Raw genomic sequence first — 15,812 nt, forward strand, 5'->3', positions numbered from 1 at the left:
AGCCGAGCCCCAGCGGCGCCGGCGCGCCAGCGCGAGGCCGGGCCGCCAAGCAGCAGCAACAGGGAGCGCGAGGCTCCGGCGGCGCCGGCGGCAAGCAGGCGACGCGCAGTAAGAAGCGGGAGCGCGACGAGCGCGACGAGATGGAGAACGGCGGTGGTGGCGGTGGCGGAGGAGGCGTGAACGGCGAGAGGGGCGGCATTAAGCTGGAGGAGCAGACGGAGGAGCGCGAGCGAAAACGGGAGCGAGAGGACAACGACAGCAACCTCATGCGCGAGACCGCCACCAGCTCCGCCCCCGACTCGCTGCAGACCGCCATCACCTCCTCGTCATCGCAGGCCTCGCAGGACGACGACGGCTCCACCTCGGCCGGCGCCGGCGCCGGCATCAAGTCCGAGCAGTCCGGCAAGCTCGAGCGGATGGACGAGCAGCAGCCGCTGCAGATCAACGGCAACGGCTCCATGAACAACGCCGGCGGCCTGCTGGGCGCGATGATGGGCCTCGAGAACGGCGGCATGGGCCTGGGCATGGGTCCGATGGGCGACGCGGGCTTCGGCGGCGGGCCTCTGATGCCGCCGTTCAGCAACGGCAGCTTCGACGCGGCGTCGCTCAGCCTCTCGCTCGAGGACCCCTTCCTGGAGCCCGAGCTCGAGAGCGGTTGGTGGGAAAACCTTTGAGAGACGAAGGAGCTCCCCCACTCCCACCCGCCCACGACGACTTCGATCGGCGACGGCGACGGCGATGACAACGACAATGGACGAGCGACGACGGAGGAGGATACTTTATAATTTTTTGTTTTGTTTTGTTTTATATTGTACAAGGCGGACGACGACGACGACAACGACGACGACGACAACGACGACGACGGCGGTGATGGTGATGAAGAAGGTGAAGAGGAGGATCGCGATTGGAGAGACCAATCTCACACTGCGAGATCGACAGCAGCTGGCGAGGGAAAACAACAACACCGGCAAGGAAGCAGCTCGAGGAGGAGAGAGAGAGAAAGAAACAGCAAGAGGATGGACATGGCGCGTGGCACACCCGATGTTACTTTTAAACACACCTTATTTATTGTTGCACAACACGACGACCCACAACCAAACCATCAGCCAATCATCATCACAGACCAATTAAAATGATAACTTGTTTATTCAGTTTTCGTTTCCCGGAAGAAGTTGTTCGGCCAAGGTAAATACTGCCCCGACAGTGGGCAGAGCACTCGTCGGTTTCTTTGTACTTCTTTACAACATGAAGCTGCCGGCTTACGCTGTGCTGTTGATCTTGTGCCTCTCCTTGTTCACGTCGTCAGTCGTTGCGTTTGATGTGATCGCTTCGCTCTTCCGCGACCGCAGCTGCACCGCAGTCCTCGCCCCGCCCATGGGCCTCGACCAAGGCGTGTGCGCCTACAGTGAGGACTTCAACTTCTACTACAACATCTCCACCACCTCCTCCGGCCAGGCCAGGTACTACCTTCATACACTACATCGCTTCATCATCTTCATTAATTAATCTCTCTTAACTATCTATCACTCCAAACCCCAAATATTAGGTTCAACTTTGGATGCAAGCCGGGCTGCGTTGGTTGTGCGGAGGTGGGCACGACGCACTACGGGTCGTGCATGCGCTTCCAGCTCGGCAGTACCGAGGTCTTCGCCACGGCCTGGCGTGTGGACACCTCGGCCCTGCTGTCGGCCACCATCTACGCCGACCCGCAGTGCGCTCGTCAGCTGCCCTACGGGACCATCACCGTCCAGAGCGGGTCGTGCACCTACTCCCAGCTGCTGTTCAACTCGGTCGTCGCGGCGCAGTTGGACGCGCGCGACTCGCCCAAGAGCGAACGAATCGCATTCGGCCTCAACTGCAACCAGCAGTGCGGCTTCTGCAGCGTCTACAACAGGACCGCCGCTGATCTGTGCACTCCCGTCTGTACGTACTGCTCCACCACGGCCCAGCCCAGTCTGGCCACCTCACTCACTATCTTTTTCTTCTTCTTTGGTTTTGTGCAGTCAACGTCTACATGAAGATCAAGACCGCACACTTCTAAGCCAAATGAATGCTCTCTTCACCCTGCTCTCTGCTAGAAGGGCTTCTGTCATTACTGCTTCAAAAGTTTTTAAAGTTTTTAGGTGGTGCTTTGTGTGCCAGTGGGCACTGGCGAGTGTCTTCTGTTTAAAGTCACCTCAAGGGGTTGCTGATTGCAGCACCTGAGAATATTTGCCAACCCACAACGAACTCCTGCACGCACAGGAGGGCCATGATGCCCGCCACTGCGAGAACCGTGTGAGCACGAAGAGCGAAGAGCGAAGAACAAAGAGAACGAAGAGAGGAGGGAGGGAAGTTACCGGCGGAAGGGCAGCGGAAAGAACGAAAGGGGTGAGGTGGTGCGAAAAGGCGATGCCGAACACTAGCGCGCCCACGCGGTGTGGCGTGTGGCGTGTGGCGTGTGGCGTGTGCGTTCTGTGCACCTTCCGGTTGAGTGGTAGATGAGCTCGGTGATGGCCATGCCCTCGGGGATGACGTGGATGATGATCGCCACCGCAAGGCTCAACCCCACATCCAGCCCTCTGCCCAACCCATATTTGTGTTCACCGCGCATATTGTATGTTGTGCCGTGTGTGTGCATGTCAGCAGAGAACGTGTCGTGTGTGCCGTGTCGTGGCGTGTCGTGTCGTGCGTTTGGTGAGTGGAATGGACTGCGCACCGCAGGCACGAGATGTAGACGGCGATGCCCTCCGGCAAGTTGTGGATGCACATGCCAATCGCCGCCGCTAGCCCCGCCTTCGTCGGCTGCAGCACATCGCGACTCCAACACAACAACAACAACAACAACAACAACAACAACAACAACAACAACAACAACAACAACAACAACAACAACAACAACAACAACAACAACAACAACAACAACAACAGGCGAGCGAGCGAGTATACCTTCGAGAGCGAGCACCACCTTTCCGTTGGTGGCCGCGAGGAGCTTATGCGTCATCTGATGATCAGATCACACAAACGCACAACGGCATGACACGCACACGGTGAGCCATCGATCGTCATCCATCGGCCACTGGTGCTACGCGCGGGTTCCGTGGTGTGACGTACGCCGTGGCGCGCCTCGGCGTTTTCGCACCCGGAGCGTTCCTCTCGGGACCCATGGCCGTGGCTGTGGCCGTGGTCCTCATTGTCGTCGCCGCCGGCAAAGTGCGGTTCGGGCATGTAGTACATTACCAGCGAGGAGCCGACCACGCCCAACACAAACTGTGCCTCGCCACATGTCAGCACTGACCGCACGCACACACGCAGCACGACACACCGCACACGACACGACACGTACGAAGAGCCAGGTGTAGGGATGGCCGATGGCGAGGGCTGAATAGGGGATGAGGTCGGCGAACGCGATGTAGAGCATCACGCCCGACGAGCCGCCCAGCATGACCCCCAGCTTCCGCGGTTTGGGCTTGCCGGCCAGCAGCGCCAGCGAGCCGCCTGGAAGCGCGCGTGCGTGCCGTGCTTCGTGTGAGTGCCCTGCCATGTGGTGCTGCGTCTGGTGAGGTGGGGTACCGAGAACGGTGGCGAGGCCGCCCACGAAGGTGAGGGCGAGGGTGACCACTTGCGTGCGCCACGTGAAATCCATCTATCACTCTCTTGTAGATTTTGAGACGTAAACGGGACTGGGGCTGCGCCCTTCTTCTGCGTCCGTTCGCGTTGCGGGGCTCAGCTTATTGCCCAAAACAGACGAATGCTCAAAAGTGGCGCCAGAAAGGTGCCTGGTGTTATTCCAATCTATGGTTGCTCTGCCATCTCCACAACTGGTGATGTACAACTTGGCGCACTACCAATAGCACAATAAGAAAAAGTGCCATCACAGGAAAGTTCAGCTGCTGAACATTTTTGTTGTGTGAGATCTTGACATTTTTGATTGCAATACGCTAAAAGCTAGGAGTGGGACAAGTTAAAAATTGGCATTAAAGTTCAGAATAAAAAAAAGGCGCCAAAAACGCGGAAAGGGAGGGGGGGGGTCAGCAGCAACATCCTGGAAAAGGTTAAAAAAAGGATTGAGCCTTCCTTGTTGAAAAAATAAGATGGAGGTGCCAGTGGAGATCCAGCAATGGTGGGGGGAGGAGTGGAGGTTCTTGTGTTGCATCATCCATGACCAGGTGATGAATGCCCAGGACCAAGCCAAGAGTGAGATGGTCCAGTGGCATGATAAGAGGAAGGAAGGAGGCTACATGCCAGGCGATCACATTCTAGTCAGGCAGGCCTCAAAAGGCCATGCAAGGGGTAAATAAAGGACTTCTTCTGACATCACTAGGGCAGGACCTCCCTGAGGCCCATCTACCTGAGACCCAACTGGTCCAGTTCCCCTACTCTCCTACATTTGGCAACAACAGCAGGATTCCTTTCCAATTTTTAACTTGCACCATTCCAAGATTTACCAATTCTGCTTTTTGATTTATAGGGCAGTGTTGAAGATTTGGATCTGCATGTGTGATTTTGACATGCTAGACCACTGCTTATAAGTTCAGATTTTCTGGATTGTGCACAATAAACTTAGTATCAGCAGGCTGAACATGTAGTCATTGTGTACATGCACTCAATATTGTGAGTGTCCTGTTTTACAGTTTTTGTACATGTATGCAAGTCACATACATGTACATGATAGAAATTGGCCATTCCAGACCTTGACTGCTGGCCCAGTTACAGCATCACATCTCTCATATATAATTCACTCAATCAGCACAGTTGATGTGGTCCACAGTGTCCTCTCAGCCACTGGGGTCTGCATCAGCAAGGAGGACTTCCAGATTGAGAGGTTGGAGAACTCACACTCAGCATGGAAGCTGGCTACCCACAACAGGATCCTGGTGGATGGCTTGCTAGTGACAGGTGGAGGCTCAGGATCTATTAGGAGTATTACTTCAGGCCCTGGGTCAACTACAATGAACTGTGGTTCATGGTGAATGCCAAGGGGGTCCTCATCCAGAACTTGCAGTCATTTGACCCATGGTTGAAATTTTGAATGTACTGACCAGCCAAACCAAAGTGTAGGCGAAGTTGGAGCACCCACTTGATGGATTGCCTCCAAACTACTCTTAACCCTAAACCCTAGACCTTAGTCTATATCCACCCCTAACCATTTGGTTGGTGCTAGATGACTCTCCCAAGTCCACAGTTGTACACTACATTAGGCTGCTCATGCGCTCCTGTAGCCAGCCCATCCATCCACCACTTCATTGCCCAGGCTCAGGGTGTTGAAGTCAGGTGGTTCTGCTGGGACAGCCAAAGTTAAATATTTACCAACCCACAATCACTAAATTGCAAGGACAAGTCAAGAGAGGCCAGCACCAAGAGCACCTTCCTGGCCTTTGGCTACGATCAAGTGTAGTGCTACACTTATCTCTGGTAGTGAAGCGTTCCTGCTTCACATCCAGATTCAACTTATTTCTTGTGGGGGACCAGTTGGCACTCACGCCCACAGCTTGCTCTGGGCAGCCGCTGGTCGCCGATCGGCTTTGCACTGCACGCACCGCGAAGTTCTTCAAACGGTCGACCCCTTCCCTCCTCTAACAACATAAAAACAACAACTAAAGAAATAAACGAGATTAATTAATTTACAAAATCAAAATTATTATTATTTTAATAACCACATCAGCAGCTGGCCACGCCGGTCTGGCTGGGATTGATCCAGCCGTTCTGGAAGGCGGTCTTGAAGGACCAGGGGTCGCCGCCCCAGGTCTGCGACCAGGCCCAGAAGACCCACCCGGCGGCCTGGCCGAAGCCCGCCACCTGGGCCTGGATCATGTCGCCGTAGCGGCCCGGCGACACGCCGCAGGCCGACCACTCGTCGATCAGCATCGGCTTCGGGTTGACCTGGTAGTACTGGGCGATCTGCTGCTGGCGCTGGTAGTGCGCGTAGTTGATGACGTTGTTGTCGCCGCTGGGCATGCCGCCGAAGCAGTGGTAGTAGTGAATCGACATGAAGACGTTGGTGTAGCCCTGGTCCGGGTTCATGAAGCTGGTCCACTCGGGCTCCGTGCCGTACTGGAACGGCGAGATGAGCGGGTTGATCACCACCCACGCCGACGACGTGTACTGGCGGATGCGGTTGTAGGCGTCCTATCGAAGAAACACACGCACACGCCACTGTCAGTCGCACACCAGAACGCACACGCACACGCACACGCACACGCACACACGACACACACGACACACACGACACACACCTGGTAGTAGGCCTGGACGGTGTCGATGTTGATGTTGCCCGATTGGGTCTGGTGGCCGGGCTCGTTTAGCAGGCAGAAGCCGAGGAGGGCGGGCTCGTTGGCGTAGCGCTGCACGTAGAGCTCGATCGAATCGGCGGTCTGAGCCGGGTTGGCCGCGTACTTGTCCCAGTAGATGTTGCCCGTGTTGTCCGGCGGGGCCGTGTCCTGGTTGCCGCTCTGCGAGCCCGGCGCGGCGTGGATGTCTGTCGGCATCGCACATATTAGTAAATAATATTATTTAGTATTTTGCTTGAACAAAGAAAAATGGGGGGGGGGCGAGTGGTACCGAGTAGGATGGAGATGCCGTACTTGGCGCCCCAGGCGAAGGCCTGGTCGATGTAGTGGAGGCCGCCGACGAGGTAGTTGGTGGGGGACACGTACTGCTTGAGGTGGGCCTTGGAGGCGCCTCCCTGCGGGTCGTAAATCTGCCACCACCCGACCGGCAGCCGCACCGTGTTGAGGTTGTTCTGGGCCATCTGCGCAAAGTCGCTCTCCTGCACGAACGTGGCCCAGTGCTTGGAGATGATGGTGTAGGCGTTGCCGCCCAGGCACTGCTCGAGCAGATAGGCCCCGGGGTACTGGTTGGAGTCGCACCCGCCCTGGTTCCAGAGCCAGCCCACCATCCAGGCCTCCTGGATGAGCCACGAGCCCAGGTTGGCGCCCCGCACCGGGTCCTGGCGGTTCTTGACCCGGTAGAGCCGCGTGCTGGCGCAGTCGCGGGGCAGGTCGGCCGTAGAGTTGAAGCTGGCCGAGGCCTCGAGTGCAAGTAGCGCCACGACGAGGACCACGACGAGCATGGACTTGGCCATGATGGTGGTATTAGGTGCGATGTTGGTTCTGTGACAAACAACAAGCGGGCGATTTATAAATCATCGAGGGGTTGCGTGGTTGGTGGAGGTTTTGTCGACGTCGATTCTGATTGGACAGCATCCCGACGAACAAACGCTGGCCGGCTATTGTCGGGTTTGGGTATGGTCGTGGTTGGTGGGTGCGTCATCGGAGTGTCGAAAGTGCGGACGAAAAAGCTCTGCAACTGGTCAGCCACTCTCTTTTTTAACAGTGGAATATAATTATTTCTTTATATTTGCCTAATTAGTCACAAATATAATAATAAAGAAATACACATGGCTATGTTTGGTATGTACAGATCTCAACGGGGATCGGTGTTGTCTTGTTCACTCGCGGGTCATCCTGATGTACGACGGCAGCGCGTCGAGCTGGAGCGCGGGGCCTTCTTCGTCGTCGTAGTCGTTGGGGTCGAGCTCGACCGGCACGGAGCCGTTCCAGGTGTCCATCAGGAAGGGCAGGACGTACTTGTTCAGCGCCGCGCCGTAGCAGGCACTGTAGTAGTCCCCGTGGTAGCACGAAACGCCGAAGCGGTGCAGACGGCCCGTCTCGTCCAGCTCCCTGTGTGGATGTAGATGCGGTGGTCAGTCACCGCAACACGCACACGCACCACCGCACACGCACGCGCACACGCGACAAAGCAATGGCGGAGTCAAGAGGGCAGGGTACCTGAGGCCAATCCAGTCCTCCTTGTAGAGGTCGAGGTCCTCCAGCGCGAGGACCTTGGTATCATCGTCGGGCGCATACGACCCGAACACGGACGACTGGCGCGGGTTGACCGTCTGTCCAACCACCAAATATGCGGGTCAGCATCTTCGTTGTTGTGTCGTGGTGCGTGGTGCGTGGTGCGTGGTGCGTGGTGCGTGGTGCGTGGTGCGTGGTGCGTGGTGCGTGGTGAGTGGTGCGTGGTGCGTGGTGCGTGCGAGCGACGGTGCTGACCTGATCGACCTCGGAGTAGACCATGGCAAAGTTGGTGAGCGAGAGCATGTTCTTCTTGTAGGCCGGATTCTTCTCGGGACCCTCGTTGTTGATGTCGGGCAGGAATTCGCACCTCTTGTGGTACGTCTGCAGCTGATAAGGATCTATGGCCACGTTGTGTGCGTGTGCGTGTGCGTGTGCGTGTGCGTGTGCGTGTGCGTGCGGGTGCGCCCAGTTAGGCCATGGTGGCAAACACGAACGAGCTTGTGCGAGAGCGAACCTCTCCAGTAGCCGGCGAAGGAGAACAGGTGCTGCGCCCACTCGGAGTAGATGAACGTCCCCACGAGCGTGTCGAGCGTGGTGTTGATGTACGGCACCCAGCAGATCTATTCATATATCATCAACCATCCGCACACGACACGACACACACGCGGCACGACACACGCGACATGGGGTTGCGTGGGGGACGCACCCGAGGCACGCCGTAGACGCCCATTTGAGGACCCAAGTAGGAGACGAGGTTCTTCACGGGCGGGTTGTTGCACCGCTCCACGTAGGCCCGAATCAGCACACCGCCCTACAGGTACACACGTGTGTGCGAACAGGCATCGTGAGTGTGTGCGGTCGTGTGTGCGTCATGAACGTGTGTGTCGTGTATGTTACCTGAGAGAATCCGAGGACGTTAACGCCACCAGCGAGCTTGGGGTCGGCCTTCATCTCGGCGCAGAACGCGGCCAGCTTTTGATTTCGAAAGAAGGGGCAAGTCAGCGCACGCAACACACCAGGACGCCCTAAGTGGGTGCGTGCAGGCCTATTATTATTACCTGGTCGTCCATGGGCCAGAAGAGGGAGTCGAGGATGCCGTTGCCGATCTCGATGGCCTTCACGTAGACGCCCGGCATCGCCCGCACCAGTAGGTTGCGCGTGTGCTGCACCGTCGCCGTGCTCGAAGCACTCCCTACCAATAAATATAAATAAATAAATACACCAAATAAATAATTAAATCCAAAGAAATTGTCAAAATACATATTAACAAATAAGTATAATAAATAGTCATAAATGTCGTAGTGAGAGGTACCGTGCATGAGGACCACAGGCGTCCATGAGGTGACGTTGGAGGCAATTACGTTCGGAGCGTTGACCGCCTCTTGTTGGCCGACAACAAGTTGCATCGTGCCGACGATGAAGACGAAGAACAAGAAGGAGCTCATGAATCTGAATCCTGCCATTGTCAAGATTCCCGCGAATTAATCTGCCTGGGGCCAAGGATTAATTCTACTCGTGTGGATGGTGGGAGTGTCCAGGCAAAAGTGGTGGCGACAGCTTCACTCCCACCGCCTCCCTGACAGATGTCAGTTGGGTGCTTCATCTGTGGTGCTGCCCCGTTTTCTGCGGTTCTCCTCGACTCCCCTGTCAGCCAAACGAAAACGAAAACGAAAACGAAAACGAAAACGAAAACGAAAACGAAAACGAAAAAACGAAAACGAAAACGAAAACGAAAACGAAAACGAAAACGAAAACGAAAACGAAAACGAAAACGAAAACGAAAACGAAAACGAAAACGAAAACGAAAACGAAAACGAAAACGAAAACGAAAACGAAAACGAAAACGAAAACGAAAACGAAAACGAAAACGAAAACGAAAACGACAGAGAAAGCGACGTGGTGGGCGATATGGGCATGCTGGATTGCCACGCTCACACAGGAACGAGAAGGACCGCCAATCGGGCGCTCTGGAAGAGCACATTTCACTTAGCGACAAAGTGTGGCTCTCGCGGGGATGTGGGCGAAAAAGCGAGAATGTGAACACATCAGTATGTGCGGGGAACACTGGGGGCTGTAAATGGTCCTGGTGAAGCCGCGCCAGCAATGTAGATCGCCTCGGTCCACCCGACCAGGCGTGGAGGTACTGTGAATTTCCGGTGTTGAGCGTCGGCGACTGGCCAGGTCAAAAGTCCAGCGATGACGAAGTGTTGGTGAGCCAATACCAACCCACCAACCCAACGGACTTTTGCAAGGTCAGAACGCCCATACGGCGGTGCAACCATTGTTTTGTTTTAAACTCCACCACAACCACAACTCTCCGGGCGATGGCCCCTTCTGGCTTCGCCAGCCAGCTGCCTTGAGATCTCAAGGCAGAGCAGAGGTGGGAAGATAGTTCGACCTGCCCACCTCCAGCCCACCGACATGGCCACAAGATCAGACGACCGACCGCACAAGCTAGCTTGGGATCTTGTGAGGGGTGCCTCTCAACATCTACTCTGCTCGTGCTTTGGATTTATGTGGCCCTCTGTTTGGTTGTGTTGTGAAGCTCGCTTGGCGATGCGCGAGGAGGAGGTTTCTCACTCCCTCTCCAAACAGACCATGGCTTGCAGTCCTGGCGGCCCATGATGGGAGTCAAAAGGTACGGGAGGGCGGGGAAGAGAGGATTGGTGTGGTGCATGGTGGTGTATTATTTGTTGATTTGAATAGACTGGAGCGGGAGCGGTGGTCCCGCCCTCGCACTACAAGCTCTCGTCACCTTCCTCAGGGGGCGAGGCAGCGCTCTCCGGAGAGTCCGAACTCACGCTTGTTGGGTTCGTTCCTCCATCACCGATCGGTTGGTGATTGTCGTCTTCGTTCGTCGTCGTCGGTCGGCGTGAAGCACGGGTTGCGTGGATGGCGTGGTACAGTTCGTCACACGGGTACGTGTCGGGTGGCGTGGTACTGTTGTTCGTTGGCGTCGTCGTTCGCGGCGAGATCGCTCGCCTATTTGCCCTCCTTGAGGCTCCACACCTTGACCATGCTCTTGATCTTGAAGATGTGAGAGAGCGCCGAGGGCTTGATGTGCTCCATCTCCTCGATGCCGACGATGACATTCTTCTCGTCGTCCACCAGGAGAGAGACCACGCACTGCGACTTGTTCGTGTGCTCACGCATGCGGAAGTCTGTGTTGTTGTTGCATTGCCACGTGTGAGTATGGAATGTCGTTGGAATGTGAGGCTGGTTGAGGTTGGCATACCAGCGATCTTGGCGATGAGCGCTCCGGTCTTGATGTCCCAGAGACGAATGGCGCCGGTCTTCCTGAACTTGCGACAGCGGAAGCTCATCCAACCACTCTCGACCGTCAGCATCTGCATGCCGCTCAGGAACACTCCGCTGATCGGTGCCATGGCCTTGCCAGCTGCAGCGTCAAGAAAATGAAGAAGGTGTATTGTCAGCATCATGTTCATGGTGATGGTGAAGGTGGTGAAGATGGTGGTGATGATGAAGTGGCGATGATCGTACCTTGCGGTTGTGAGCCGATATCGCGGAGCACGACTTCGCGCTCCCAGTTCCAGAGCTTGAGGCAGCCCTTCTCACTGGTGCGGTTCTCCTTCTTGCAGCCCGCGGCCGCCACCAGGTTGTTCTCGGCGTGGAGCGCAAAGATCGGGAATCGGCACGGCAGAGTGTGCAACGCTTCACCGCTGTCCACATCCTATTGGCCGTAGGATAAAAAGGAGTTAGCTTAAATGAAAACAAAAATGAGAAGAAAACAGAATAATAATAAAATCCAAGGTCAAGTTTCACTCACATGAAACGAAAGGTCTCAACAGCTGAGAGTTGTTTGCTTTTATGGTTGTGTTTTTGGTTGTTTGGCCCAGTTTATTCGAACTGCAAAGATCACGACGAGCAAGATACGAAACGACGAAGAAGATGAAGAGGCAGAAAAAAGAGGAACAGGAACAGGTGCACATACCCAGATCTTGATGGAGCCGTCCTGGGATCCGCTCACTAAGCGGAAAGGCGCGTTGGCGGTGGTTTTACGCTTCAAGACCTGGAGGCAGGTCACCGCCGCCGTGTGGCCGGCGAACTGCTTCACGCACTCGCCGGAGTCGAGATTCCACAGCTTGAGCGAGTGGTCTGTGGTTCATGTTGCGTGCCGTTGTCAGATCACACAGCACAGCGTCAACTGTGGGGTGGTGAGTGGCGTGGTATATATGGCGGTGTACCTTGCGAGCCGGTCACGACGTGGTTGTCGTTGAGGAACTGGAGGCAGGTGATCCACCCGCTGTGGCAGTCGATGCTCCGCACCAGCTTGCCCGAGTGGAAGTCGTACTCCTCGACCGCGTAGGTGTCATTGCTCTTCTTGGTCGAGATGACCAGGCGCGTACACGATTCGTTCACTGCCAACACCGGGAAGTTCTGCAGACCAATAGCCAAAATCACAGTTAATCCACAATATCTCTATAAAAGGAAAAATCTTATACATAAAAAGAACTCAAGACCAGAGAGAAAAACCGATGGATGTACCTGCGAGGGAAGGGTCAGCGAGGCGGTGAGCTCGCCGCTCCTGAGGTCCAGCGCCTGCACCGTCCCGTCCATGCCCGAGTAGTGGAACACCGTGTCCTGTGTTCGCAGAAGATGAAGATGGTGAGTTCCGTACGTTCATCAGTGGTCAACTACTGAGAGTTTGGTACCTTGGCGTTGGGTCGAGGGAGGAGCTGCCAGATCGGGTGGGTCTTGAGCGGGAGCGTGTTGCGTAGGTAGAACCGGCCGGCGCGCCAGTTGACGTGCCGCCAGTGCTGGCGCCGCCGGGCGGCCAGGCTCGAGTCGCTGCGGATGAGCTCGCGCCAGCTCCAGCACACGGCGCTCGCGTTGCAGATGTCGTGGGTGGAAGCTGGCAGGAAGCTGAAGATGTGCGACACCAGCTCGAGCGGCAGAGCGTTGAAGCCCGACACGTCGGTCTCGAAGGCGACGTGGTTCGACGAGGTCGACGACGTAGTCTCTCGGCGAGGTGCGAAGTCGTCACAGAGCTCGAGGACGGCCGGGGTGTTGGACGGCAGCGAGAGGCAGATGGCATGGACCCGGCTGGCGATGGCTGCGGAAGAGGAATAAAGTGAAGTAGAAGAAGAAGAAGCAGCTGAAGAAGAAGTAGAAGATGGAGAAGTAGAGAGATCTGGTGCGATGCAGTCGACGGTCTGGAACGAGGCAGACACGCTCTTGATACGCCTCTTAATCTTGTGGGCGATGTCGGACTTGTTGTGGAAGGGCGCGGGGGTGCGGGGGGTGGAGGGGGAGACGTAGGCCGACACGGTGCTGGCGAGGGCGAAGGGCGCGTTGGGGTCATTCGACTTGATGATGATGTCGTTGTTGCTGCCCAGGCTCGCGGGGTGCTGCTCCTGGTCCTGTTGGTGGCGAGAGGAGGTGGGGGTGTCGGCTGGGGTCTGCTGCTTGCAGTTGCCCTTCCTCTTCCTGTGAGTAGTATTGTCCTTCAATCTTCTGAAGAAGCGAAACATGTTGTGTCAACGTGTGGTGGTGCTGTGCAGGTGGAGGTGAAGATGAAGATGAAGGTGGGTGAGAGTGAGGTGGTGATGCGGGGTGATGTGAGGTGCCCTATCCGTGGAAGATGAAGATGAAGGTGTGATGCTGAAGTGCTATGGGTGGTGTGTGTGAAGTGGATGAGGAGAGAAGAGAAGAAGGCGTTCGATGGTGGACCCCTTTTGTAGTGCGCGGCGGGCTGGGCGCGGTGCTAAATTCAAAGCGGCCGAAAATTGGCCTCAAACCCAGCCGACAAGGCCGCCGTTTGCCACCAGGAAGAACGCGGGAAACCATGCCCCGAAAATTCACCAACTCTGGGACGTTGAAATGTCAAGAATGCCTCAGTTTTGAATGCGAGCATTCCTCAGATGATTAAAGGGTGATCCGGTTACACGAACCGCCACGCGATCTGTGGCGATCGACATGAACTGCAGGCTCAAGGTCAGGTGATAAGGTGACCCAACCCAAAAAATCCCCACTCACCTGCAAAGCATGAACTGGAAGAAAGGACATATCACAGAATTGCCCCTGCAAGCTGGCACCACTGGTGGCTGGAATGAGTGAGGGGATCATCAATCTCACTGTAGCCAATGATTCCCTCTACTTAGCACTCCTTTTCAGAGAGCTCTTTAAGAATGGTCTTTGGGAAGTCCATAGTATTGGTGTTTGGTGGCACAGTTTGACCAAACCATTCCAATCCAGTGTGTGCTATTGCCCAACCTGAGAATGAAGCTGTGCCATTTGGGGTGTATGGTGGCGCTTTGTTATCATTCTTTAGCACAGCACACATGGGCCTCCACCTCCAACATGAATCACCTGCAATGGGGGAAGAAAAGTGAAAAGAAAAGAGGTTTCTCTGTTTTTTTTACATTGACGTCACGCCAGCACGGCAGCACAAAAATAAAAACAGATTGTTTATTGCAGGAAATGGAGAAAGATTCGGGTGTCGGCGAAGAAGAGTACACAAGCTACGAACCTGAGGACTCTGTTCCTCGCGGTACGGTCCACAAGTACGCCTGTTATCAGAATCGACACCAAGATTAATCGTAATTTCCAGATGATGCCGTAAATGGAGGTTTCGTGCCGGTGATCGTCATCACCGGAGCCAGCAGTGGCATAGGAGAAGCCATCGCCCTCCAATACGCTTCTTCCCGCGCCTGCCAGTGCGCCACCACCTCTACTCGTACTAAATAATGACTATTTATTTATTTTATTTTATTATTTTAACCGTTCTATTGCCTTGGTGCTGCCTACCAGGTTGGTCCTGGCTGCGCGCTCGCGGGACAAGCTGAAGGCAGTCGCCATCAAGTGCCGCAAGCTCGGGTGTGAGGTGGCCATCATCCCCACCGACGTGTCCAAGCCCAAGCAATGCAAGTGCGTACACCTCTTCTTTATACATTTATTTATTTTTAATTTGATTTTATTTTTTATCGGCTCACCCGGGTGCTGGTTCGCGCACAGGTTCCTGATCAAGGAGACCATCCGCATCTTCGGCCGTCTCGACTACCTGGTACTCAACGCCGGCGTGTCCATGCACATCGCCTTCGAGGAGCTCAAGGTTCGCGCGCACCCTCACAACTCTCTTTGTGTGGTGGTGGTGGTGGTGTTCACACAAGGGCGGCTCGTTGTTGACCAACTTGCATTCCTCTACTCTAACCCCTTTATATTGTACTTGATTGGTGTTGCAGGACCTGGAGATCTTCCACAAGCTGATTGACACGAACTACTTCGGCTACGTGTACACGACACACTTCGCTCTGCCCTTCCTGCGCAAGAGCCCTCAGCCCAAGATCGTGGTCATTGGATCCCTCTCGGGTATGTACGCTACCAGTTTTCTATACGCCACACGTACACGTGTGTGTCGTTCGTGTGTCGTGTTGCGTCTGTCTCGGTTCGGGCTAATTCGTCTCTCTTCTGCCAGGCGAGACTGGGGTGCCGCTGCGTACGGGCTACTGCGGCTCGAAGTTCGCAGTGAACGGTACGGCTGCCCTTCCACCAATGTGTTGGTGCCTCTTGTGCAAGTCTTGAGATGCCAATCTCCTCCCACGCCGCGCGCTCACAGGTTTCTTCGAAGCCCTGCGGACCGAGCTGGGCCCAGCAGTCCCCATAACCATCGTGTCACCTGGGTAGGGAATGCGTGTCGTGTCGTGTCGTGTCGTGTGTGTGGTGTGTGTGGTGTGTGCGTGTGTGGTGCGTTGCGTGCTGCGATGGCTGACATGATGGGTAGGTACGTGGACACGGAGATCCGGCAGAACGCGTACGGGCCAAAGGACTTCAACCCGGCGTCGGGAGGCATGATGTCGCCCAAGCGCTGCGCCGAGCTGATCGTAGAGGCCGCCGATCAGAGGCGACGAAAGGTGGTGCTCACGCTGAGCGGCAAGCTCGCCTACGCGCTTCGGCCATTCGTGCCCGACATCATCGACATGCTCGTCAAGCGGAAAGCTCACCAGAAGAAGAAGGCCGCGCTCTAGGCCACCATCGGCCGCGACACAGCCGACAACAAAGAAAAGAAGA

The 15,812-nt window shown here is 55.7% G+C and overlaps 7 protein-coding genes across 7 annotated transcripts; 3 read left to right on the plus strand and 4 right to left on the minus strand.

The window, feature by feature from the left end:
• Positions 1 to 140: 140 nt before the first annotated feature.
• On the plus strand, positions 141 to 674 carry ACA1_364580 (uncharacterized protein; the record flags this gene model as incomplete). Its single annotated transcript, XM_004335895.1, has 1 exon — positions 141 to 674. One exon carries the CDS (start codon positions 141 to 143, stop codon positions 672 to 674), a length of 534 nt encoding a protein of 177 aa, XP_004335943.1.
• Positions 675 to 1,245: 571 nt separating this feature from the next.
• ACA1_364590 (uncharacterized protein) lies at positions 1,246 to 2,041 on the plus strand (the record flags this gene model as incomplete). Its single annotated transcript, XM_004335896.1, has 3 exons — positions 1,246 to 1,460; positions 1,547 to 1,923; positions 2,004 to 2,041. 3 exons carry the CDS (start codon positions 1,246 to 1,248, stop codon positions 2,039 to 2,041), a joined length of 630 nt encoding a protein of 209 aa, XP_004335944.1.
• A 136-nt stretch (positions 2,042 to 2,177) lies between these two features.
• Positions 2,178 to 3,625, minus strand: ACA1_364600 (zinc transporter ZupT, putative; the record flags this gene model as incomplete). Its single annotated transcript, XM_004335897.1, has 6 exons — positions 2,178 to 2,232; positions 2,463 to 2,561; positions 2,699 to 2,784; positions 3,094 to 3,249; positions 3,326 to 3,477; positions 3,553 to 3,625. 6 exons carry the CDS (start codon positions 3,623 to 3,625, stop codon positions 2,178 to 2,180), a joined length of 621 nt encoding a protein of 206 aa, XP_004335945.1.
• Positions 3,626 to 5,640: 2,015 nt separating this feature from the next.
• On the minus strand, positions 5,641 to 7,063 carry ACA1_364610 (cellulase (glycosyl hydrolase family 5) subfamily protein; the record flags this gene model as incomplete). Its single annotated transcript, XM_004335898.1, has 3 exons — positions 5,641 to 6,108; positions 6,216 to 6,457; positions 6,541 to 7,063. The coding sequence occupies 3 exons, from the start codon at positions 7,061 to 7,063 to the stop codon at positions 5,641 to 5,643; spliced, it is 1,233 nt and encodes a 410-aa protein (XP_004335946.1).
• Positions 7,064 to 7,429: 366 nt separating this feature from the next.
• On the minus strand, positions 7,430 to 9,190 carry ACA1_364620 (palmitoyl protein thioesterase; the record flags this gene model as incomplete). The annotated part of the gene is made up of 8 exons (XM_004335899.1): positions 7,430 to 7,661; positions 7,770 to 7,882; positions 8,040 to 8,182; positions 8,299 to 8,404; positions 8,491 to 8,595; positions 8,682 to 8,756; positions 8,843 to 8,976; positions 9,097 to 9,190. The coding sequence occupies 8 exons, from the start codon at positions 9,188 to 9,190 to the stop codon at positions 7,430 to 7,432; spliced, it is 1,002 nt and encodes a 333-aa protein (XP_004335947.1).
• Positions 9,191 to 10,766: 1,576 nt separating this feature from the next.
• On the minus strand, positions 10,767 to 13,276 carry ACA1_364630 (Fbox domain containing protein; the record flags this gene model as incomplete). Its single annotated transcript, XM_004335900.1, has 7 exons — positions 10,767 to 10,945; positions 11,020 to 11,181; positions 11,286 to 11,475; positions 11,737 to 11,900; positions 11,990 to 12,182; positions 12,291 to 12,386; positions 12,458 to 13,276. The coding sequence occupies 7 exons, from the start codon at positions 13,274 to 13,276 to the stop codon at positions 10,767 to 10,769; spliced, it is 1,803 nt and encodes a 600-aa protein (XP_004335948.1).
• Positions 13,277 to 14,225: 949 nt separating this feature from the next.
• Positions 14,226 to 15,769, plus strand: ACA1_364640 (oxidoreductase, short chain dehydrogenase/reductase superfamily protein; the record flags this gene model as incomplete). Its single annotated transcript, XM_004335901.1, has 8 exons — positions 14,226 to 14,295; positions 14,356 to 14,461; positions 14,556 to 14,672; positions 14,760 to 14,856; positions 14,987 to 15,113; positions 15,220 to 15,276; positions 15,361 to 15,424; positions 15,526 to 15,769. The coding sequence occupies 8 exons, from the start codon at positions 14,226 to 14,228 to the stop codon at positions 15,767 to 15,769; spliced, it is 882 nt and encodes a 293-aa protein (XP_004335949.1).
• Positions 15,770 to 15,812: the final 43 nt, after the last annotated feature.

Source organism: Acanthamoeba castellanii, assembly GCF_000313135.1.
Source record: "Acanthamoeba castellanii str. Neff unplaced genomic scaffold scf7180000084641, whole genome shotgun sequence".
Classification (NCBI taxonomy): Eukaryota; Discosea; order Longamoebia; family Acanthamoebidae; genus Acanthamoeba; species Acanthamoeba castellanii.